General features: G+C 42.2%; 2 protein-coding genes across 2 annotated transcripts; both read right to left on the bottom strand.

The window, feature by feature from the left end:
- Positions 1-9,318: 9,318 nt before the first annotated feature.
- Positions 9,319-10,221, bottom strand: LOC126501774 (putative vomeronasal receptor-like protein 4). The gene has a single exon (XM_050142626.1). It carries the CDS (start codon positions 10,219-10,221, stop codon positions 9,319-9,321), a length of 903 nt encoding a protein of 300 aa, XP_049998583.1.
- Positions 10,222-23,151: 12,930 nt separating this feature from the next.
- LOC126501773 (putative vomeronasal receptor-like protein 4) lies at positions 23,152-24,054 on the bottom strand. The gene has a single exon (XM_050142625.1). The coding sequence runs from the start codon at positions 24,052-24,054 to the stop codon at positions 23,152-23,154; it is 903 nt and encodes a 300-aa protein (XP_049998582.1).

Below are 24,054 nucleotides of genomic sequence, written 5' to 3'. Positions count from 1 at the left end.
CTGACAGTTCAGTGTTAAGAGTAGAGAGAGGTGGCAGGGTAGTGGTGGCTCATGCCTTTAATCCCAGCACTCAGGACTCAGAGGCAGGTGGATGTTTGTGAATTTGAGGCCAGCCTTGTCTATAAGAGTTAGTTCCAGGACAGGCTCCAAAGCAACAGAGAAATTCTTCCTTGAAAAACAAAACAACAACAACAAAATAGATGCCTTGGTGGGGAAAAGCACCTGCTGACTGGTCAGAAAAGCTGATCCACCTCTGACAAAACTGACACCCATGCCTTGCCCTCTGACCTCCATATTCATGTTGAGACATGCACACATGAATAAACACACAAAATCTTTAATTTGAAATTAAAAAATAAACAGACAGGAGATACATAACAGTTGACACAGCATGAATTAGGATGGTCTGGACTCTGAGTGGCATATAGAGTTGGTATTGTGAATTTTTCTCTAAACAAAAGAGTAGATTGGAAAATATAAAATAAAAGCTTGATCAGAACATAAATTAAAATTTTAACATATGATGAAAATTGCAAATAAGTAGTAGATAGTAAAGGCAACCAGGAAATCGGATTCAATTATGCCCTTCAAGTAAAGCACATAATATTAGACAGATGGATTAGATAATAACTTCATCATTTCCTTATTCTGGACACATTGTAACTAGCGTGGACCTGTGGGTATTATGCTAAGTGAAATCGGTCATCTGCATACAGACAAACACCACGTGATTTTACTAGTTAGTGGAACCTAATACAACAGAGAATAGAGCCTTCAGAGTGTGGTGTGCAGCCTACAGCCCTCAGAAACTACCTCATATGTGTAGTGTTGTGTTTGTGCTGGTGCCTCGTTCCTCCATATAACCGAAAATATGAAGGGGTGGCTACTCAGAGCTTGCCAGTCTTCACCTTCAAATTCTCCCTGTCATGTGACTTCCTAGGAAGACATTTAAAAAAAAAATCATTGACCCTAGATTAGGGTAAAAACTGTGCAAGGAATTGGTTCATCTAAGCTGAGTTGAGTGGACCAGTTTACTTGGATATCCAGATTACATTGTAATTTATAGGTCATGGGAGGCTAAAACGCACCTGCATGACCAGAAATTCTGGCTCCAACAGAGGTGACAACCTACAAAAAAATCTGTATGAGAAAAGATCCAAAGCCTTGATAATGATTCTACCTCCTATGTATTCCCCCTAGTTAATAAGCAGGTATGGCAGGAAGTGGAGACTGGTGTCTTAAGTGAAGCTGTGAAAACAGGCTCCACCTCTCCAAAAGATTCTAACCATCTCATTCCCACTCTATTGCGCCAAAGGTATATACTGTAGAACTTACAGTCACTGTTTCATGGCGGTCAATGATTCTGTCAACTTGACACAAGCTAGAATTGCCTGAAAGGAGGAAACCTCCATTGGGAAAATGCCACCATCATATCTAAATGTAGGGTATTTTCTTAATCACTGATTGAATGAGGAGTTCCCAGACTTTGTGGATAGTGTCATCTTTGAGCAAATGGTCCTGGGCTCTATACAAAAGTAGACTGAGAAACCATGGTGAACAAGCCAGTAAGTAGCACTCCTCCATAACTAACTTCTGTCTCAGCTTGTGCCTCCAGGTTCCTGCACTGGGTGAGTTCCTGTCCTGATTCCTTGATGATCAACAGTGATGTGGAAGCATAAGCCAAACCCTTCCCTCCATTTAAGGACAAACTACTCCATTTAAGAACATTTAAGAAAATGGAGTAGTTTGAGAATTCTGAGTGCTTGAAGAAACACTCCAATTTGGTTTTTCGAGACAGGGTTTCTCTGTGGCTTTGGAGCCTGTCCTGGAACTAGCTCTGTAGACCAGGCTGGTCTCGAACTCACAGAGATCCACCTGCCTCTGCCTCCCAAGTGCTGGGATTAAAGGCGTGCGCCACCATCGCCCGGCTATCACAGAACTTTTCATGGAATGTGTTTCCATGCTCTGTCCAGGCATAGCAGAAAGAAGTGGGTTTATTTCTGATTGCCACTTATTGCTTGTTATCAATAATCATTTAAATGTTTAAATGTCCTTTCTGTGATTCTGTGAAGAACATGATTTTGTCATGCTCAGCTTGTCCTTGACAATGTACACAGCATGCCCTCATGTGAACTTTCTTACCCTCAGAGTATAACTTGTCTGCTGCTCTGAATAAATTTGGCTATTGCATGAGACTCCAGTCCACCTCCTTCTTCCAGGTACCACTACCTCTGGAGGATGACAAGTGGTGCCTGAAAAGGGACCTGAAATTGGCTTTGGAATCAGAGAGTGGGGACCCTCATGGAAGGAGATGAGTGAGAATAACAGGGCAGACACCAGGGAAAGCTTTGTCTTACGCTGAGTTTCTGCTTCATTTTTTAAAGAAAGAAGGAACACCACTATCAAAATCACAGCTATTAAGTTGTTTGTGAGTACAAACCCTGGCTTTCGGAAGAGGGAACTTTACATGAGGAAGTATGGGACAGAGTCCCAAAAACACGTTGAAAAGACCTATAAACAAGATGAAAAGATCCCAGCTCAATTCTGGGTCACTTGGGCATTAATCTGGACAGTCGTAAAAATACTTAGGGAAAATGAGGATGTTATTAATCATGAGAAAAAGATAGCTAATTCCTTTCATGACTATAAGCTGGATAATGAAACCTTAAAATTGATTTTCAAAAAACAAGACAAAAGAAGATTTTCCCATTCAGGAAAAATTGAAAGTGAAAATGCCCCACTGACAACTCTGGGGTGATTGCTCCCCAGCTCCCTTACTGGAGCCTCTTTCAGATTTGTGCCTTCCCTTTTCTGAAGATTTCCCTACAGTGTGGGTGAGGAATTTGATGATCAATCTAATCTTGAAATCTTGACATTTCTTAATGAGGACTTAGGAGAGCCTGTGGAAATCTAAGTTTAGAACTCAGGGAAGCTAGGAGACCCAGGTAAAAGAAATTCATTTACCAATTCCTCTCCAGCCTCATGAGCTGAGCTTGGTATTTCCAGTTCAATTTCAACAAAGTCAAAATGTATGTCAGTGATTGAACTTGGACATAAGGAAAGATTTTTGTAAAGGCCTATGCTTCCTATGGGACTAATCCATACTGTTATGAATATCTTACTGGTTACAATAACACTACACAATGATGGCCATGACTTTTTGTTTATTTCTATTTTTAATTTTTTGGGTTGTTTTTTATTTTTTTATTAAAAATTTCCACCTCCTCCCATTTCCCTCCCACTCCCCCTACTCGTCCTCCCCCTCCCTCTCCAGTCCTAAGAGCAGTCAGGGTTCTCTGCCCTGTGGGAAGTCCAAGGTCCTCCCCACTCCATCCAGGTCTAGGAAGGTGAGCATCCAAACAGTCTAGGCTCCCACAAAGCCAGTACATGCAGTAGAATCAAAACCCAGTGTCATTGTCCTTGGCTTCTCAATCAGCCCTCATTGTCAGCCACATTCAGAGAATCCAGTTTGATCACAAGGTCCAGCTGGCCTTGGTGAGCTCCCATTAGATCAGTCTCACTGTCTCAGTGGGTGGACGCACCCCTCGCAGTCCTGATTTCCTTGCTCATGTTCTCCATCCTTTTGCCCTTCATTTGGACCTTGGGAGCTTAGTCCAGTGCCCCGATGTGGGTCTCTGTCTCTATCTCCATCTATCGCCAGATGAAGGTTCTATGGTGATATGCAAAATATTCATCAGTGTGGCTATAAGATGAGGTTGGTTCAGGCACCCTCTTCTCTGCTGCCCAAGGAACAAGCTGGGGACATCTGCTTGGACACCTGGGAACCCCTCTAGAGTCAAGTCTCTTGCCAACCCTAAAATGGCTCCCTTGATTAAGATATCTACTTCCCTGCTCCCATATCCACTCTTCCTCCATCTCAACCATACCATTTTTCCAAGCTCTCCCCAATCCTTCCCTTCTCCCTTCTCCTTCCTCATCTCACCTTACCCCCACCACACCCCTATGCTCCCAACTTTTGCCAGGCAATCTTTTCTACTTCCAGGAGGATGAATATGTTTTTCTTTGGGTTCACCTTCTTATTTAGATTCTCTAGGATCACGAATTATGGGCTCAATGTCCATTATTTATGGCTAGAATCCACTTATGAGTGAGTACATACCATAGTCATCTTTTTGGGTCTGGGTTATCTCACTCAGTAAAGTGTTTTCTATTTCCATCCTTTTGCATTCAAAATTCAAGATGTCATTGTTTTTTTACTGCTGAGTAAAACTCTAAAGTGTATACCTTCTTTATCCATTCTTCTATTGAGGGGCACCTAGGTTGTTTCCAGGTTCTGGCTATTACAAATAGTGCTGCTAGGGGGCTGAAGAGATGGCTCAGAGATTAAGAGCACTGACTGTTCTTCCAGAGGTTTTGAGTTCAATTCCCAGCAACCACATGGTGGCTCACAACCATCGGTACTGAGATCTGGCGTCCTCCTCTGGGGTGTGGGCAGAATGTTGTATACATAATAAATAAATTTAAAAAAAATAGTGCTGCTATGAACACAGTTGAACAAATGCTTTTGTAGTATGCTTGGACATCTCTTGGGTATTTTCCCAAGAGGGGAATTGCTAGGTCCTGAGGTAGGTTGACTCCCAGTTTCCTGAGAAACCGCCACACTGATTTCCAAAGTGGTTGCACAAGTTTGTATTCCCACCAGCAATTGATGAGTGTTCCCCTTACTCCACATCCTCTCCAGCATTTGTTATCATTGGTGTTTTTGATTTTAGCCATTCTGACAGGTATAAGATGGTATCTCAAAGTTGTTTTGATTTGCAATTCCCTGATCGCTAAGGAGGTTGAGCATGTCCTTAAGTGTCTTTTGGCCATTTGAACTTCTTCTGTTGAGAATTCTCTGTTCAGTTCAGTACCCCATTTTTTTTTTAACTTGGGTTAATTAGAGTTTTGATGTCTAGTTTCTTGAGTTCTTTATATATTTTGGAGATCATATCTTTGTCTGATGCGGGGTTGGTGAAGATCTTCCATTCAGTAAGTTGACTTTTTGTCTTAATTACAGTGTCCTTTCCATTACAGAAGCTTCTCAGCTCCAGAAGGTCCCATTTATTCATTGTTGCCCTTGTTGTCTGTGCTACTGGGGTTCTATGTAGGAAGTGGTCTCCTGTGCCCATGTATTGCAGACTACTTTCCACTTTCTCTTTTATCAAGTTCAGTGTGGTCAGATTAATATTGAGGTCTTTAATCCATTTGGATTTGAGTTTTGTGCATGGTGCTAGGTATGGATCTATTTTTATTCTTCTACAGGTTGACATCCAGTTAGTTATGCCAGCACCATTTGTTAAAGATGCTTTCTTTCTTCCATTGTACACTTTTAGCTCCTTTGTCGAAAATCAGGTGTTCATAGGTTTGTGGATTAATATCCGGGTCTTTGATTCGGTTCCATTGGTCAACATCTCTGTTTTTGTACCAATACCAAGCTGTTTTCATTACTGTGGCTCTGTAATAGAGTATGAAGTCAGGGATGGTAATGCCTCTGGAAGTGCTTTTATTGTATAGGATTGTTTTGGCTATCCTGGTTTTTTTTTTGTTTTTGTTTTTCCATATAAAGTTTTATTGTTCTCTCAAGGTGTGTGAAGAATTTTGTTGGGATTTTGATGGGGATTGCATTGAATCTATAGATTGCTTTTGGTAGGATTGCCATTTTTACTATGTTGATCCTTCCAATCCATGAGCATGGGAGATCCTTCCATTTTTCTGGTATCTTCTTCAATTTCTTTCTTCAAAGACTTAAAGTTCTTGCCAAATAGATCTTTCACTTCCTTGGTTAGAGTTACCCCAAGATATTTTATGCTATTTGTGGCTATCATAAAAGGTGATGTTTCTCTGATTTCCCTCTCTGCTTCTTTGTTCTTTGTGTATAGGAGGGCTACTGATTTTTTGGAGTTGATCTTGTATCCTGCCACATTAATAAAGGTGTTTATCAGCTGTAGGAGTACTTTGGTAGAGTTTTTGGGGTCACTTATGTACACTATCATATCATCTGCAAATAATGAAAGTTTGACTTCTTCCTTTCCAATTCAAATCCACTTGATCTCCTTATGCTGTCTTATTGCTATTGCTAGAACTTCAAGCACTATATTAAAGAGGTATGGAGAGAGTAGACAATCTTGTCTTGTTCCTGATTTTAGTGGAATGGCTTTGAGTTTCTCTCCATTTAATTTAATGTTAGCTGTCAGCATGTTGTATATTGTTTTTATTATATTTAGGAATGAACTTTGTATCCCTAATCTCTCCAAGACCTTTATCATAAAGGGGTGTTGAATTTTGTCAAATGCTTTTTCACCATCTAATGAAATGATCGTATGTTTTTTTTTCCTTCAGTTTATTTATATGATGGATTACATTGATAAATTTTCATATGTTGAACCAGTCCTGCCTCTCTGGGATGAAGCCTACTTGATCATAATGTAAAATTTTTTTGGATATGTTCTTGGATTCGGTTTGCCAATATTTTTTTGGGGGAATTTTTGCATCGATGTTCATGAGTAAGATTGGTCTGTAACTCTCTTTCTTGGTTAAGTCTTTGTGTGGTTTTGGTATTAGGGTAACTGTATCTTCATAAAAGGAGTTTGACAATGACTCTCTGTTTCTATATTGTGAAACACATTAAGGAGTATAGGTATTAGCTCTTTTTGGAAATTCTGGTAGAATTCTGCATTGAAACTATCTAGTCGAGGGCTTTTATTGGTAGGGAGGTTTCTGATGACAGCTTCTAATTCCTCACAACTTATAGGTCTATTTAAATTGTTCACCTGGTCTTGATTTAATTTTGGTATATAGTATTTATCAAAAAAAAGTCCATTTCTTTCATATTTTCCAATTTTGTGGCATACAGGCCTTTGTAGTAAGATCTAATGATTCTCTGAATTTCCTCTGTGTCTGTGGTTATGTCCCCCTTTTCATTTCTGATCTTGTTAATTTGTATGTTCTCTCTCTGCCATTTGATTAGTTTGGATAAGGGTTTGTCAATCTGTTGATTTTCTCCAAGAACCAGCATTATGTTTCATTGATTCTTTGGATTGCTTTCTGTGTTTCTATTTTGTTGATTTCAGCCCTCAGTTTGATTATTTCCAGTCTTCTACTCCTCCTGGGTGAGTCTGCTTCTTTTTTTTTCCCTAGAGCTTTCAGGTGTGCTGTTAAGTCTCTAATGTGAGCTTTCTCTGTTTTCTTTATGTGGGCACTTAGTGCTATGAACTTTTTTCTTAGCACTGTTTTCATTGTGTCCCATAGGTTTGGGTATGATGTGTCTTTATCTTCGCTAAAATTGCTCTTAGCCCTTCCAAAATTTTCCAATGGTAAATGTATCTTACTTTCATGAAAAGTTTTGATAACTAGGACTAAGGGATTATTCTGGAAATGCAACATATGAAATGCTGACAGGAGTTGGAAGATGGGTTGCCAGAAATTATCAGTTGCACAATATACCTCCCACAGCCTGTCCATTTGTCAGGGATGTCGCTATAGCTGCCTGGATGAAAACTGATATAGTATCTGACTTTGGGTCTAGTTATATAAAAAATTATACTAGACCTTCTCTGAGCCTCTGCTGATTGCATAGGGAGACTCAAAGATGCTATTGAAAACCAAGTAAAGGGGATCAAATTCAAAAGCTAGCCAAGAATTAATCAGGGTTTCGGGGAGAGAGAGAGAGAGAGAGAGAGAGAGAGAGAGAGAGAGAGAGAGAGAGAGAGAGAGAGAGAGAGAAAGAAATGTAGTTATATAAAATGTGGGAACCTACAAACATAAGAGCATAATTATCTGCTTTAGAAACATATACTGTTCAAGAACAAATGTCAGCAAAATGTTTCAATTATGGCTGACCTGGCCACTTCAAGAAACAATGCAAATTGCCTTTGTAACAAATGTATGCCCTAATTGCAAAGGAGGAAAGCACTGGTCTATAGAATGCCAAACTAAATTTGATAAAGACAGCAGTTCACTACCCAGCAACATTAGCAATATCAACAAATAACTGGGGATCCCGGAGATTTCAGGCGCTTCCACATTACCAATCAAATGATAAGGAAGGAGCAGGTGGGTATGGAAACAGCTTATCCGTGAGATTTCAAATTTGTATCAAAAGTATGTTCATTGAAGGTTAATTATAAATCAGTTTTATTTTTAATAATGCAAGGGAAAATACAGAAAATAAATAGGCTTTGGGTAGAAATGTCAGGTGGGGCACTGCCCTCTTATTCTCACCACATTGTCCACTCTATAAGAAAGATGGCAGATCCACCCTGGAAACACTCACAAGGTTTTTGGAGAAGCAGTCCTTCAGAGCACTGGAAAAAGGTGGATGTTTAGAGTTAGGGTTCCACAGAAGAACAGAACCAAGAAAATGAAAAAAAAAATGTTACACACACACACACAGTTCTCAGCTCAAAAGCTGTGTCTGTGCAGCTTCAAGAAGATACAGTCTCAGATTCATGGGCCAAGAAGACCAAGCAAACACTAGGATGCTTAGTGTAGGCCATAGTGAGGGACTGGGAGTGAGAGGTGGAAACCCCAATGTTAACAACCTATCATCGAGGTTTTAACACAACAATATTCCCCTGAAGCCCTGGTCTGGAGCGAGGCATCATTTGAGAAAGCCCATTTACCAGAGCTTTTTGCAGTGGTGCACTAAGTTTCAACCCAGCTATAATTATCCAGCAGTGTTGACACTGTAGTGGGAGGCATTCTGGAACCTAGCCGTGTCAAACAATTGGAAAGCAGATCTGCTGTGCAGCTGTGACCTTGATTGTCACACTGTGGTCTTCACTCTGCAGGATGAGCTCACCTCAGATAAGGACCTTCTCCTCACCTCCACTTAACCTATTTTATTTTTTTTTCCTCTGGTTAGGACAAAAGTGAGATACTAATTTCTGGCAGCAGCCTTACCTCCAGCATTTCCTCCAGGGCCAATGAGAAGCAAGCCATCATATGACAGGGATGGAGGAATAGGGAGATGGTAAGAATCTGTTTTCTACTTGTCTAGAAACCCTGGACTAGTCTTAAGATTATGCAATGCTAGACTTTTTAAGGAAAGAAAAAACATTGTTATAAAATTTAATATAATGTGATACATTAGAACATTTAGGCAAATGGCAGTTTGGTGGCGAATGCCTGCAATACAAGCATTTGGGGTTCCGAGGCATCTCAAGGTGAGCCTGTGCCATATACTGACTGCCAGGTCAGCCTATGCTATAGAGAAAACATTATGTCAGCATTTCTAAGATTCATCATGGCAAAGCAGCTTACAATGTACATACCTTTAGCTCATATGAATATGTGTAGAATGTAATTTCTACACTTCTAGTGAGCATATAAGACATTAGGAACACGGATGTATCTGCTTATCAGAACATAGGGGCTAAAACCAGCATAACCAAGTTCTAAAAATGTCTTAATATTTAGTAAAAGAGAATCGTGTGTCACTGTAAAACCAGTGTATAAGGAGAGAATGAAATCTACCCAGTAGAAGAAAAGGAAGCAGGTCATTAGAATGAGCACGCTCCAGGTAGCTCGGATTTCTGGAGGGGAATTGTGCGCACACCTGGAGCTGTGAAGGTAGAGGACGCGCTTGTGATGCTCATACAGACGGAGAGCCATGGACCCGCTGCTCCAGCCCATCACACTCTGAAAGATGACATCTCGAAGCGCCATGAGGGAGAGGAAAAGCCACTTAATTGTATGTCTTGATGGCAGCATATAGCAATGGCCAATGTATGCTCCAGGTACAGAACTGTTCAAGCTGTTTCCTGATTTGACATAGCAGAGTAAGTTGGAGCTTATGAGAACATTAATCATCCAGAAGAGAAGGAGAAATTGAAGAACTTGCCGTGAGGTCTGTGGTTTTAGCTTTGTCCAAAGGGTGGTCCTGGGACTGATGGTGACAGCCTGGACCACACTGAGGAGACAGGTGGTACAGATGGATAAGCCCCGTGCCATCCTTGCCAGATAAACCACAACTTTACAGCCAATATCTCCGAGGAAGTTTTTGAAATAAAACACTGTGGCTATATCTCTGATCCCTGTAGTACAAATAATGATCATATTAGAAAATGCCAAGTGGATTAGAATAGTGTCCACAGGTTTTTTCTCAGTCCCCAAGGTGGAAGTGTACACAAGTCTCACAAACATTAGGATATTCCCCACAATTCCAGGTCCAGCAAGAGAAAGGAAGATTATTGTGTGGATAATGTTATTCCACTTCATCCTCTGACTTCATGTACAGCACTAAGGAAAATCATTTGAGAAACACATATAAGATTTTCTCTGTTTATTCTGATGAAAAGAATGGTATCAATTATGTAAGACAATATGGTTCTGTCCTTGATGATGCCTGATAACATTCCTTATTTTCCTGGTTTGTCTAATTTCCATTCCCACAGAGGTGGTGCTAGTTGCAATCTGGGGATAAACATTACTTTTCCTGCCTTTCACAAAGACCTTTCTTTGTCTCCATCCTTCATCCATGGTCATATGACTATGTTCTTCCTAGAAAAAGGTAAACACATGTCATCACTCTGTCGGTTTTCTAAGCAACACAGTCCTTAGTATTAGCCTGACAGCCTCCTTCCTTTTCCTCATCACACCCAGTGGGACTTCAGGCTCCTGGACTCTGTTGATGCCTCATCCTGATCCTTTTCACTGCCTCAAATCAACCGTCACTCAAAAGGCTGTGGAACTAATAAAAACCGTGCTGTTTCTCAGGAAATTGTTGTTGGTCAATGATTTAGATTCTCAGGGGAGATGGTATGGTATTCTCCTCTTCCCAAGCTCTCTAATCATAAATTATACAGAGGTTAGTGATGTAGTGGGGACATGAATGACTAGATCACTGTCCTCAATGTGGACTATATGTGATAATAGATTGTGTCCCCAAACTCCATGGGTAGACTCATCCTGAAATTCATTTCCTGTTTACTCCACTTTATTTTGTTGTTACTCTTTCCACTGGGATCTCTTCCCCAGTATAACACCAGGAAAACTGTCCCTGCAGAGTCTTAATAAAGGCCTGACTTGCTGGTTGTTTTAAGGTTGGTTCTGTGCTCTGTTCCCCTGGACCGTCCGGCCACGAGGCCACTTAATTAAGGGGGGCATTGTGGGGTTGGCAAGAGGCTTGACTCTAGAAGGGATTCCAGATGTCCACAGGGATGGCCCCAGCTAGGACCCTGGGCATTGGAGGAGAGGGTTCCTGAACTGGCCTTGTCCCGTCGTCAGACTGATGACTATCTTGAATATCACCATAGAAATTTCGTCCGGTGATTGATGGAGATAGAGACAGAGACCCACATGGGAGTGCTGGACTGAGCTTCCAAGATTCAGTTGAGAAGCAGGAAAAGGGAGAAGATGACCAAGAAAGTCAGGACTGTGAGGGGTTGATCCACCCACTGAGACCGTGTGCCTGAGCTAATGAGAGCTCACCAAAGCCTGTTGGACTGGGACTGAAGGAGCATGGGATCAAAGTAGACCCTTTGAATGTGGCTGACAATTGGAGCAAACTGAGAAGGCAATGATAATGGCACTGGGATTTGTCTCTGTGGCATGTACTGGCTTTTTGGGATCCTAGTCTATTTGGATGCATATCTTCCTAAGCCTGGATGGAATGGGGAGGGCCTTGGACTTCCCACAGGGCAGGGTATCCTGCCCTCTATTAGAACTGGAGGGGGAGGGGGAGAGTGAGTGGGGGAGCAGGAGGTAAGTGGAAGGAGGGTAGGAAGTAGAAATTTTGATTCCTAGTATTAATAAAGTAAAAAAAATTAAAATAAAAAGAAGACAAAATGAAACACTGAATCCTAAAATAATAAATAAATAAATAAATAAATAAATAAAGTTGGTTCTGTCTAGTGATGCTCTCAATCAGAAATCCCCCAGCCTGTGAGTCCTCCCTGCTATCTCACACTGTGATTGCCATCATTTTATGTATGGTATCTCTTTCCCCTGTCTTTACTTTCTACATTGAAGAGGAAATGAGTCTTTGAAGCAGAAACTTACTCCATTTGTTTTACCCCTCACAGAACACAGAGAGCTTCACACAACGACCTTAATTTCTATCTATGGACAATTTGACAACAGGTCCACATCAAAGTCAGTTCTGAATTCCTTTGACCTCTCCCAAGCAAATGTTAGCATTGGCACTTACTTACCTTTCCACAGGTACATGGGCTGTACCCACAGCTGAGCTTCCCCAGCTCCCATGCCTCCTAGCTCCCTGCTTAGCATCTCACATCTTATGGTTTCCCAGCCCTCAGAAGGCTGTGCAGCCTGTGTATGTGCTCGCTTCCTACACTGGGCACTGAGCAGCCTCAGAGACAATGGTTCTGTGTGTAGTTTGTAAGTGTTCTCATAATGCTGGCTGGAAAGTCTATAGGTTTCTCAATGCAACTGCTGGTTTAAAACTGCTCTTTAATCATGGAGACGAACCGATGAAGCAATTTTGAAAAACATTTGAGTTGGCTCTTTCATAACAATTGATAAATCTGAGTATCTTTTAAAAGTCAGTTCAGTTTGAATTATACATTTGATAAGTGTCTAGCAATTCTTCACTTGTGCAAAGATGTGAGCTTTCAGGCTTCAAATAATTTAGTGATGGACATTATTTATCCTTTAAAAATTTTAAAGCAATGCTTTATTTTCTCTCAAAATCCTTCTGTACTGAACTGCATATAATTTGACAGCATTTCAGATGTTTTTATGTGATCTCTGATATGCCAATAGCAAAATTTACAAGCATGAAATTGTCTTTGACTTCCAAACTTAGTTGTAAAGCTACACACACACACACACACACACACACCCATGACCATTTGTTCATTTGCCTATTTCAGGGTGATTGGGTAATACAGACGCGCACACACACACACACATATATATCTTCAATATACTTCCTCAACCATCACTCCTCCAACATATAAGAAATAAAAAGAGCAACCTGTGTGAAACTAATCAATTTAGGGCTTTCTTCCAGGAATAGGTCATGGAAACTAGGGGCCAACGCCTGGTCCAGATGCATGAGAGAGAAATCCATGAACTAGAGAAGGATAAATTGTCAAGTTGAAAAGCTATCCCATCTGTCAAACCCCACCTTTCCTAACCGCACTTTGCCTGGCATTGAACATTTTCTTGGCCCCTTTAGTAACCACTAATGTAACAGTCCTGTGTTTTATGAGGATTAAATGGACCAGAGGCACACAGTGCTTAGGACAGTGCCTGCCCAGTGTTAACCACGCTCTAATGCATTGTTCTGTGATTCGTGTCATGTCAGATTCCCCCACGATTCTCTGCACTGTCACACTGTGTTATGATTTGAGTCTGGACAGGAAAGCTGCAGGAAAAATAAAATCAGAACAAAGAAGGGCAAAGCTCTCTACCCCCTTCTGAGAGGAGAGAGAGCACCAGACCCAAGATAGCTTTGCTCCTGTGAAAACAACACAGAGACTGGAGAAATTGCAGAGAGGAAAAGCTTACTCACACTCAAGCTGAAATCTCAGCCCGTGTCTGCTCTACCTGCCTGGGCTGTCATGAGCATCTCTGGCCCAGTGCACCCCATGCAGCTGCACTGGGCTCCCTCGTGGACATGGAAACAATTCTGCACTGCAGGTGGGAATGAGAGCCTGCTTTCTCCCTGGATCCTGTCACCTTTCTTTCTCACAGTGACAGAGGAACCCAGACCCTTCTCTTCAGCCACCTTCCCTCCCCATTCCTACCTCACAGCCCCTCTGTCAAGGAGAAAGGCAGCTTCAGTCCACTGTGACTTGATGGAACACTTATCTGTGGCGTCTGTGCAGGGCTCAGGGTGGGTGTTCTCACACAATAGCCAGGCTCTGTTTATCATCCTCTAGCCCTGTGTTCCCAGCAACTGTCACTGATGTTAGGATGTCACCATCAGGAGTTTGGCTCTCCAGGGGGCAAGGGCTCCTGATGCACATGTCCTTCCTGGTTGCCAGCTCTGTGCTCTCCCTGGTGGCCTGCCATTTGCTGAGGTTGAAACTTTCTGTTCCTAATTACAGTCCCTGTGTGGTGACAAGGAGGGCTGTGAGGATGAACAGCACCCTGAGTTCCTGACTCCTGGGAAATTGTCCTCCACTTACCCCAAGTCAGTTAGTGAATTGGGAGAAACTTCTGAGAGGCTGAACACCAAGGGTGGAGAGATGACTCAGTCATGACTCAAAAGAGCAACTTTTTCTCTTTCAAAAGATCCAGTCAATCCCCAGCACCTTGTAACACAAACACTGATTCCATAGAACCCAATACTTTTTTCTCACCTCCATGTGTATCTCAAAAACATGGTACATATACATGTATGCAGACAAAACACACAGTAAAAATGATTAATAAAATAGTTAATATAAAATGAATCAGTCTAATAAAAAACAAAAGTTTAGAGAAAAATAAAAAGAAGCTCAGTATACCAAGAACAAAGATGTTCAAGGTCGAGAGCCATTGGCTGGTCTTCAGGTGTGGTGTTCATGGTAGAGCCATGAGGGACAGTTCGAAGTCTGTCTCTTTCTTGCTCTGAGTGCTGACTCTGTGCAGAGCAGTCATCTCCCTTCCATCCAAAGTTCTCCTTTCTCTTCTCCTTTGGATGTAAATCTCTTTAGACTGATGCTCACTGTGAACAAACAAGCTGCACACATCAGTTTCTGGGTCTCTAACAGCAAGCAGCTTGAGATATGAAGTCTTTAGTTCTCATTTTCCCTTAGACAGCAGAGGAGATCCAAGGAGAGAGTCTCCGACTCACCCACCCTGAGCACAGACAATCATGAAGAGCAACTTAGCTCACGCTTTTCCACCTCCATGGCTCCTTTCCCTTCCCAGGGTCTATCCACTTCCTGGTGTGAAGGAGTGCACTGGAGTGGTCATATCTGGGAACTACTATTCAGGAGACTATTTTTCCCAACCATGGGAGCATCTGTGCTTCTGTCAGTTGAGGTGAGATGGGGGTAGAAGAGGAGAAGCCTCCTAATTTTGCCCAGACACACCCTGTGGTGTCTAAGTATTGAGGTTGTCCTTTACTGTCCTGAAAGGGAGGCTCTGGCCTTTCTGCTGCATCAGCCTGTCTCTTACTGAGACTTAGTGTCAGCTCTGACTGCTGGAGGTTGCTGTACAGACACATTCTCTCATTTTCTTCTTCTTCAATCTTAGGCCTACCAAATTGTGACTTATGGGCATTCTCTAAATTAAGGTGTATTTGTGTGTGTGTGTGTGTGTGTGTGTGTGTGTAGGACAAAATCACTTCATATAGTGTGTGCAGAGCTCATGTGCAGCTTCCCCCGTAGTGTGTAGGATATAAACTCTCCTAGACTGTGGCTTCCAAGGTCTGCACTTCTGATCATAAAGAGTCTTGAAAGTCACGGTCATGTCCATTTCTGTACTGCTGCCTCAGTGTAGTTATTGCCTTAAACTTTCATCCAATCTCTGATGTTTTTCTGCTTAAGCTACTTCATGGGTGTTATTTCTTGCTGTTTTTTATTTGGCTTATTGAGCTTTTCATTTCTAATATTTCTGTGTTTTTTTTTCAAAATTTCCATTTTCTTGCTTAATGTATAATCTGTGCTGTTGTCCTTCTGGCCTATATCCCAAATTTAGTGAATGTTCTTTCTTCCCACATTTATGAATCTTGTATTGTATAGGATTGTTTTGGCTATCCTGGGTTTTTTGTTTTTCCACAAAAAGTTGATTATTGTTCTCTCAAGGTCTATGAAGAATTTTGTTGGGATTTTGATGGGGATAGCATAGAATCTATAGATTGCCTTTGGTAGGATTGCCATTTTTACTATGTTGATCCTACCAATCCAAGAGCATGGGGTATCTTTCCATGGTGTGATATCTTATTCTATTTTTTTCAAAGACTTAAAGTTCTTGTCAAATAGGTCTTTCACTTAGTGTTACCCCAAGATACTTTATGCTATTTGTGGCTATTGTGAAAGGTACTGTTTCTCTGATTTCTCTCAGCTTCTTGAGGTCCTAGTTAGAGCAATAAGACACCAAAAGGAGATCAAAGGGATAGAAATCAGAAAAGAATCACTGTTTGCTGATGATATGATTGATAGTTTCCATAAGCAACCCCAAAAATTCTACCAAGGAACTTCTACAACTCATGAACATTTTCAGTAATGTAGCAAGATACAAGATTAACTCAAAAACTCAGTAGCCCTGCTGTACACAGATGATAAAAGGGCCGAGAAAGAAATCAGAGAAACATCATCCTTCACAATAACCACAAATAACATAAAATATCTTCGAGTGACTCTAACAAAACAAGTAGAAGACTTGTATGACAAGAACTTTAAATCTATGAAGAAAGAAATTGATGAAGACACCAGAAAGTGGAAAGATCTCTCATGCTCTTGGGTAGATAGAATTAAAATAATAAAAAGGCAATCTTACCAAAAGCAATCTACAGATTCAATGCAATGCCCATCAAAATCAAAGAAAGTGAACCCAAAGAAAAACATATAGTTATCCTCCTGGATATTGGAAGGAGACAAGATTGCCAGGCAAAAATTGGAAATTTGGGGATGGGGTGGGGGTGGGATGTAGGGTGGGGTAAGGGGAGATGGGAAGAAAAAAGTGAAAAGTAGAGGATGGGGAGAGCTTGGGGGAATGGGACGGTTGTGATGGAGGAAGGGTGGATATAGGAGCAGGGAAGTATATATCTTAATTAAGGGAGCCATTTTATGGTTCACAAGAGATTTGTCTCTAGAGGTGTTCTTAGGTGTCCATGGAGATGTCCCCAGCTAGATCCTTGGGCAACTAAGGAGAGGGTGCCTGAACTGGCTTTGCCCCACTATCACATTGATGATTATGTCGAATATCACCATAGAATCTTTGTCCGGCGAGGGATGGAGATAGAGACAGAGACCCTCATCAGAGCAACAGACTGAGCTCCCAAGGTCCAGTTGAAGAGCAGAAGGAGGGAGAAGATGAGCAAGGAAGTCTGGACTGTTGATATGGGAGAGTCTTCTGTTTTGTGTTGATTTCATTGGTCAAATAAAGAAACTGCCTTGGCCCTTTAATAGGACAGAAAATTAGGTAGGCGGAGTAAACAGAACAGGATGCTGGGAAGAAGGCAGTGAGGTCAGTCGCCATGACTCTCCTCTCCGAGACACACGCAGGTTAAGAATCTTTCCCGGTAAGACACCACCTCTTGGTGCTACACAGATTATTAAAAATGGGTTAATCAAGATGTGAGAGTTAGCCAATAAGAGGCTAGAGCTAATGGGCCAAGCAGTGTTTAAAAAAATACAATTTATGTGTTGTTATTTCAGGTATAAAGCTAACCAATGGCGAGGAGCCCTCCTGGGCTGCGGGAAGCAGCCCACTGCTCCATCTACAGACTGTGAGGGGTTGGTCCACCAACTGAGACAGTGTGCCTGTTCTAATGGGAGCTCACCAAATCCAGCTGAACCAGTACTGAATGAGCATGTGATCAAACTGGACTCTCTGAATGTGGCTGACAATGGGGGCTGACTGAGAAGCCATTGATAAAGGCGCCGAGATTTGTTTCTACTGCATGTAGTGGCTTTTTGGGACCCAAGTCTATTTGGGTGCAAAATTTCCAAAACCTGGATGTAGGGGGGAGGGCTTTGGACTTCGCACAAGGCAGGGTTCCCTGCCCTCTCTTAAGGAAGGAGGGGGAGGGAGGATGGGGTGTGGGGAATTGGGAGGGGAAAAGGAGGAAGGGAGGAAGAGTAAATTTTTGAATGGCAAATAAATAAATAAATATAAAATAAAGAAAATAAGATGTGTTACATTCACTTATTTTGTGGAGTACTTGTTTAATATAGCAAAAATGTGTCACTTTTTTTATGCTGTATTGGTTTAACTCCGTAAATCTGTGTTACTTAGCCTGTCTAAAACACCTGATTGGTCTAATAGAGAGCTCAATAACCAATAGTTAGGCAGGAGATAAAATAAATAAGATGAGAAATCGAAGCTTGCAAAGAAGAAGATCAAAGAACAAGAGGATAGTGGGACACCAGGGTCAGACACCCAGCCATATGATCATCGACAGAGTAAAAAGTAAAGAAAGATTTATAGAATAAAGAAAGGTCAAAAGCCCACAGGCAAACATAGTTAAAGAGAAATGGGATAAAAGCTGGCTAGAAACAAGCCAAGGTAAGGTCACCTTTCATAAGTAAGAATAAGACAATGTGTATTTATTTGGGAGCTGTGTGGCAGCCTCCAAAGAGTAAAACAAAACAAAACTACATTTTCTAAGTTGAGTTTCTCTTCCAAGATTACCCTAGCATGTGCCTACTTTACAGGAGACTAAAGGGCACTCTGGCATTTCCTGCCCAATTTGCAGACTGCTGTTTTGTGAATGAAGATTCTCTTCTCACCACCCTTAAAAAGTTTCCTGCTTATGTCTTCTTGGGAAGAGGACCTTGTGAGTGTGCTAAGTTTGATGAGCTTCACCAGACTTATAGGTCTCCTTGAACTGTCATGAGGAAATAATTTAATCTGAAGAAAACATCTATGCAGCAATGCCCCCATGGTGCAATCTGTTGGTGTGGAGTACTTCCTCATCAGGAGTTACGGCTAGAGCCTCACAGGAACATCAATTCCTATCTTTCTGGTATAAGAGGAGTTGAGATTGTAAGGCTCAAAGCCCCTCTAATGACCTCCATTGCTTAGTGAACGAAAATGAAATATTTCCCTTTAAGGAAATCATATGACCAGGGATGTGAGGGCTGCTCACCATGGAACCTGTCTTAAAGGTGAGTGCTAGGTCAGACCTCTCATGGTAAGGGGTCCCATGTCCTTGTAGGATTCCTGTGGTTCTTAGTTCTAAGGGAGCAGCACAGAGACTTCAGTTGTCATTGTCACCATGTAGAAAACTAAAGAGTTGGTCCCAGAAGTGTACTTTTCCTTATTCCTCCACAATGATTATATTTGCCTGGCTCTGGAGTTATCCCAGCAGTCAAGTTTCTGAAACTAGCTTCCAGTTTCTCCAGACCCTCCTCTGTCCACACTCTCAAGCTGTGAGCCAGCTCAGGGACCCTCTTCTGAGTCACAGAGTAGATGGTCACTGCCTCTTCCTCCTCAGTCCTTCTTTAAACACTGGCACAGGACAGATATGAAGATAGCTGAGGATTCTGTCTTCTGATAAAGTTCCAACCAGGGATCTGGACAGATGAGAGTCACCTTGCTGTGTAAACCACAGGCACTTCAAGGTCATTGGTGTATTTGGCAGCTTTATTCCTTGTACACTAAACTATCAATGGGACTCAAACTCTTGACTGGCTCACCACCCCCATTTCAAAAAGCCAACAGCCTCATCTACAGCTTTAAGGAAGCTTGTACAGCTCTTCTGGTTAGGGATGCTTCTGTCTGTCATGTACTCTCCCACGGGGGGGGGGCCTTTCCAGTTGCTGATGCAATGCACTGTAAATAGCTGTGGGCACAGGGCTGAGAGGAGGTGAGAGGAACATCTCCAATGCAGAAGTGAGAGCCGTGCTGGGCTGGGATGTGGCTCCTGGTCACTGGTCCTGTCCTGGATGGAGCCTCCTGGTCACTAATCTGGCCTAGGAGGAAGCTCCGGGTTACTGTTTATCAGGTATTTCTGATATGAATCAATGAGCATTACTAAGTAGTATAATCTGCACAAAAAGAGGCTAAAAACTCTTGTGCCATAAACAAAAGAATGAGGAACTCTGAGGATCTACTGTCATACCCCAAGTGAACGTGAATTGGCCTTGCACTGAGCATCTGAATTGTTAAGAGAGCGTTTATTAAAGGAGAGGAGAGGATGTATAAACTTAAGGAGTAATGGAGTTTTGTGGTAGATCTATTTCCTTCAGGAGTGACATGGCCTGTCTGTCTTAGGGTTAACCTTTGCTGTGCCAAAACACCATGACCAAAGCATGCTGGGGAAGAAACAAACATGTGTGATGGTGTGTGTGTGTGTGTGTGTGTGTGTGTGTGTGTGTGTGTGTGTGTGTGAATTTGGAGGATAATTCACAGGAGTTGGTTCTGTCTTTCTACCATGCAGTTCCAAGGAAGGAACTCAGGTTGTCAGATAGGCAGGTGCTTTTTCTTGCTGAGCAGGCTCTGTTCCTTTTATTTGATTTGATTTTCTCTGCTGTCTTTTGAACATAATGACTTCTAAGGTTGCCTTTTTCCTTCCAAGTTGTATACCTTTGTCCCATAGTCCTAATATTTCCTGGGGTATATTTAAATCCCAAATTGATTGTGTACTTTAATAGTAAGTAGCATTTTTAGGTTTTAATATTATGCCAAGTGGCCTAGTTTTTCCAGTTTCCAGTGGGTCGACATCTGAATTATCAATTGTCATACACTATATATTTCCACGGCCTCTGACAGGAAGGAAAACGAAAAGTTTCTTTTTTTGGTCTGCATGTGACTGTTGTTAGGGGTGAGCAGGGTTAGCCGTTATGGAGGTCCATAGGATGGGGACACAAGAATCTAGAAAAAGAAATGACTTTCCTTCTACTACTTCACTTTTCGGAATTGTCACAGTTTGACCAAAATTGAAGAACATTATAATGTGCCGTAGTCATTGCCAACATTCAGAAGACATGTAAAAGGGTAAAATGAAACCTACTCCTACAATATAAGGCATTGGGTCATGAGAACACACTGTGCGGCTCTTTCAGAACCAGAACCACTTGCTAGTCTACAGCTGTGAAGTTAGAGGACACACCTGTGAAGTCTGGGCAGAAAGATCACCATTGACCCACTGCTCAAACCCGCGAGACTCTGAAAGAGACATCACAAAGAGAACAGAGAGGGAGAAGAGTGAGAAATGGGGAGGTTGAGGGAGAGAGGGAAGAGAAAGAGTAGAGAGAGAAAAGAAAGCCCCTCATCTCACTACGTGTCAGACTACACCGAGGACAGTGAGTTAGGTCTGGATAGGCAGACAGAGAGTCCATGGAGAGATAGTAAAGAAAGGAAACATCCAGATCCCACACAACATCCTAAAGGCCTGCCAGGCTTTTTCTACAGCCAGGAGGGCCTCTTGCCTGTGCACTGTTCCCACAGGTTCAAGGCGAGATCAGGATGATTACACCAAAGCCGTTTGCCTATCAGCTTCTCTATCTTTGTTCAATGGGACCCAGCTTAAAGGGTGATCCCTCAAGGACTGCTAGAACACCCAGCCCTCAAGCAGAAATGGGGCTTCAGTTTCACAGGTCCCCCCTTTGCTTTCAGAGAGTCCTACTCTGTGTGAGCCTCAATGTGTGTGTTTCTCTGTCCCCCTCAGCCCTAATAAAAGACTTTCTTCATTCTGTTGGGTAATTCTTTTTGCTATGTATGAGACTCCTTCCCCCCTCCCCTCGCTTAATTTTTTAAGTGACAGAGAAAATAAATTCAATTAAGGCCCCTAGACAGTAACTGTATCACATAGCAACACCCACAATCCATTGCACCTTCAGATCTGTTTAGGCTACTGTCTGCTGTGATATCGCAAAGAGAACTGGAGCTCATCAGAACGCTAAAGATCCAAAGAAGAATAAATAAGCAAGAACTTGTGATATAGTCTGAGGTTGAAGCTTCTTCCAGCAGGTGATCCTGGGACTGATGCTGACAGCCTGGGCAGACAGTGAGGTGACAGGCAGAGCAGATGGAAAGGTTCAGAGACCCCTTGCTTTCACAAACATTACCTAGGAATTTCTGAAAGAAAACCTGCAGCCACTCCCCTGACCCACTGTGTAAACAGATTAGAGAGCAGGATTGTGCTTCTTTGTGGTAGGGAGGTGAGTTGCGGGTCACAGGTTCAAAGATGCCCTGAGGTAGAGAAATTCCACGAATCTAGTGCACCCATGGTGACTGTGACATACACTGTAATGTACACTGGGGGTCCACGGAGATTTCAGGGGCTTCCATTTTACCCACCAAATAAGGAAGGAGCAGGCAGATATGAAAACTTAGATTATCTGTGAGATTTCAGATTTGTATCAAAAGTATGTTTATTGAAGGTTAATTATAAATGGGTTTTGTTTTTAATAATGCAAGGTAAAATACAGAAAATGCAAGGCTTTGGATATAAACGTCAGGTGGGACACTGCCTGTCCTTCTCACCGCATTGCCCACTCCTTTAGAAAGATGGAGCATACACCCTGGAAACACTCACAAGGTTCTTGGAGAGGCAGACCTTCCCCTCCCCCACCATGCATCTACCTCAGAGCACTGGAAAAGGTGGCTGTTTCAGTTAGGGCTCCACAGAGAAACAGAACCAAGAAAATGAGAAAGTGTTACACAGACACACACATATATATATATAATGTTCTCAGCTCCAAAGCTGTGTCTGTGCAGCTTCAAGAAGATACAGTCTCAGATTCATGGGCCAAGAAGACTAAGCAAACACTAGGATGTTTAGTGTAGGCCATAGTGAGGGACTGGGAGTGAGAGGTGGAAACACCAATGTTAACAACCTATCATCGAGGTTTTAACACATCAATGTGCCCATGAAGTCCTGGACTGGAGCAAGGCATTTTTGAGAGAGCCCATTTGCCAGAGTGTCTTGCAGTGGTGCACTAAGTTTCAACCCAGCTATAATTATCCAGCAGTGTTGACACTGTAGTGGGAGGCATTCTGGAACCTAGCCGTGTCAAACAATTGGAAAGCAGATCTGCTGTGCAGCTGTGACCTTGATTGTCACACTGTGGTCTTCACTCTGCAGGACGAGCTCACCTCAGATAAGGACCTTCTCCTCACCTCCACTTAACCTATTTTATTTTCCTTCTCTGGTTAGGACAAAAGTGAGATACTAATTTCTGGCAGCAGCCTTACCTCCAGCATTTATTTCCCCCAGGGCTAATGAGAAACAAGCCATCATATGACAGGGATGGAGGAATAGGGAGATGGTAAGAATCTGTTTTCTACTTGTCTAGAAACCCTGAACTGGTCTATAGATTGGGCAATGCTAGACTTTTTAAGGAAAGAAAATGCATTATTTTGAAATTTAATTTAATGTGATATGTTAGAACACTTAGGCAAATGACAGTTTGGTGGTGACTGCCTGTAATACAAGCATTTGGGGGTCCGAGGCATCTCAAGGTCGGTCTATGCTATAGAGAAAACATGTCAGCATTTCTAAGATTCATCATGGCAAAGCAGCTTACAATGTACATACCTTTAGCTCATATGAATATGTGTAGAATGTAATTTCTACGCTTCTCAGTGAGTGTGCAGGGCATTACGAGCATGGATGTATCTGCTAATCAGAACATAGGGGCTAAAACCAGCATAACCAAGTTCTAAAAATGTCTTAATATTTAGTGAAATAGAATCATGTGTCACTGTGAAACCAGTGTATAAGGAGAGAATGAAATCTACCCAGTAGAAGAAAAGGAAGCAGGTCATTAGAATGAGCACGCTCCAGGTAGCTCGGATTTCTGGAGGGGAATTGTGCGCACACCTGGAGCTGTGAAGGTAGAGGACGCGCTTGTGATGCTCATACAGACGGAGAGCCATGGACCCGCTGCTCCAGCCCATCACACTCTGAAAGATGACATCTCGAAGCGCCATGAGGGAGAGGAAAAGCCACTTAATTGTATGTCTTGATGGCAGCATATAGCAATGGCCAATGTATGCTCCAGGTACAGAACTGTTCAAGCTGTTTCCTGATTTGACATAGCAGAGTAAGTTGGAGCTTATGAGAACATTAACCACCCAGAAGAGAAGGAGAAATTGAAGAACTTGCCGTGAGGTCTGTGGTTTTAGCTTTGTCCAAAGGGTGGTCCTGGGACTGATGGTGACAGCCTGGACCACACTGAGGAGACAGGTGGTACAGATGGATAAGCCCCGTGCCATCCTTGCCAGATAAACCACAACTTTACAGCCAATATCTCCGAGGAAGTTTTTGAAATAAAACACTGTGGCTATGTCTCTGATCCCTGTGAAACAAATAATGATCATATTAGAAAATGCCAAGTGGATGAGAATAGTGTCCACAGGCTTTTTCTCAGTCCCCAAGGTGAAAGTGTATACAAGTCTCACAAACATTAAGATATTCCCCACAATTCCAGGTCCAGCAAGAGAAAGGAAGATTATTGTGTGGATAATGTTATTCCACTTCAT

This window comes from Alexandromys fortis, unplaced genomic scaffold (genome assembly GCF_014885135.2).
Source record: "Alexandromys fortis isolate MF-2015 unplaced genomic scaffold, M_Fortis_MF-2015_v1.1 scaffold_5, whole genome shotgun sequence".
NCBI classification, from domain to species: domain Eukaryota; kingdom Metazoa; phylum Chordata; class Mammalia; order Rodentia; family Cricetidae; genus Alexandromys; species Alexandromys fortis.
This window is presented reverse-complemented; position numbering and strand designations above follow the sequence as displayed.

What these genes read in the sequence shown, in the direction of transcription:
- LOC126501774 (XM_050142626.1), bottom strand. Translation starts at nt 10,221, where the DNA reads ATGAAGTGGAATAACATTATCCACACAATAATCTTCCTTTCTCTTGCT.
- LOC126501773 (XM_050142625.1), bottom strand. Translation starts at nt 24,054, where the DNA reads ATGAAGTGGAATAACATTATCCACACAATAATCTTCCTTTCTCTTGCT.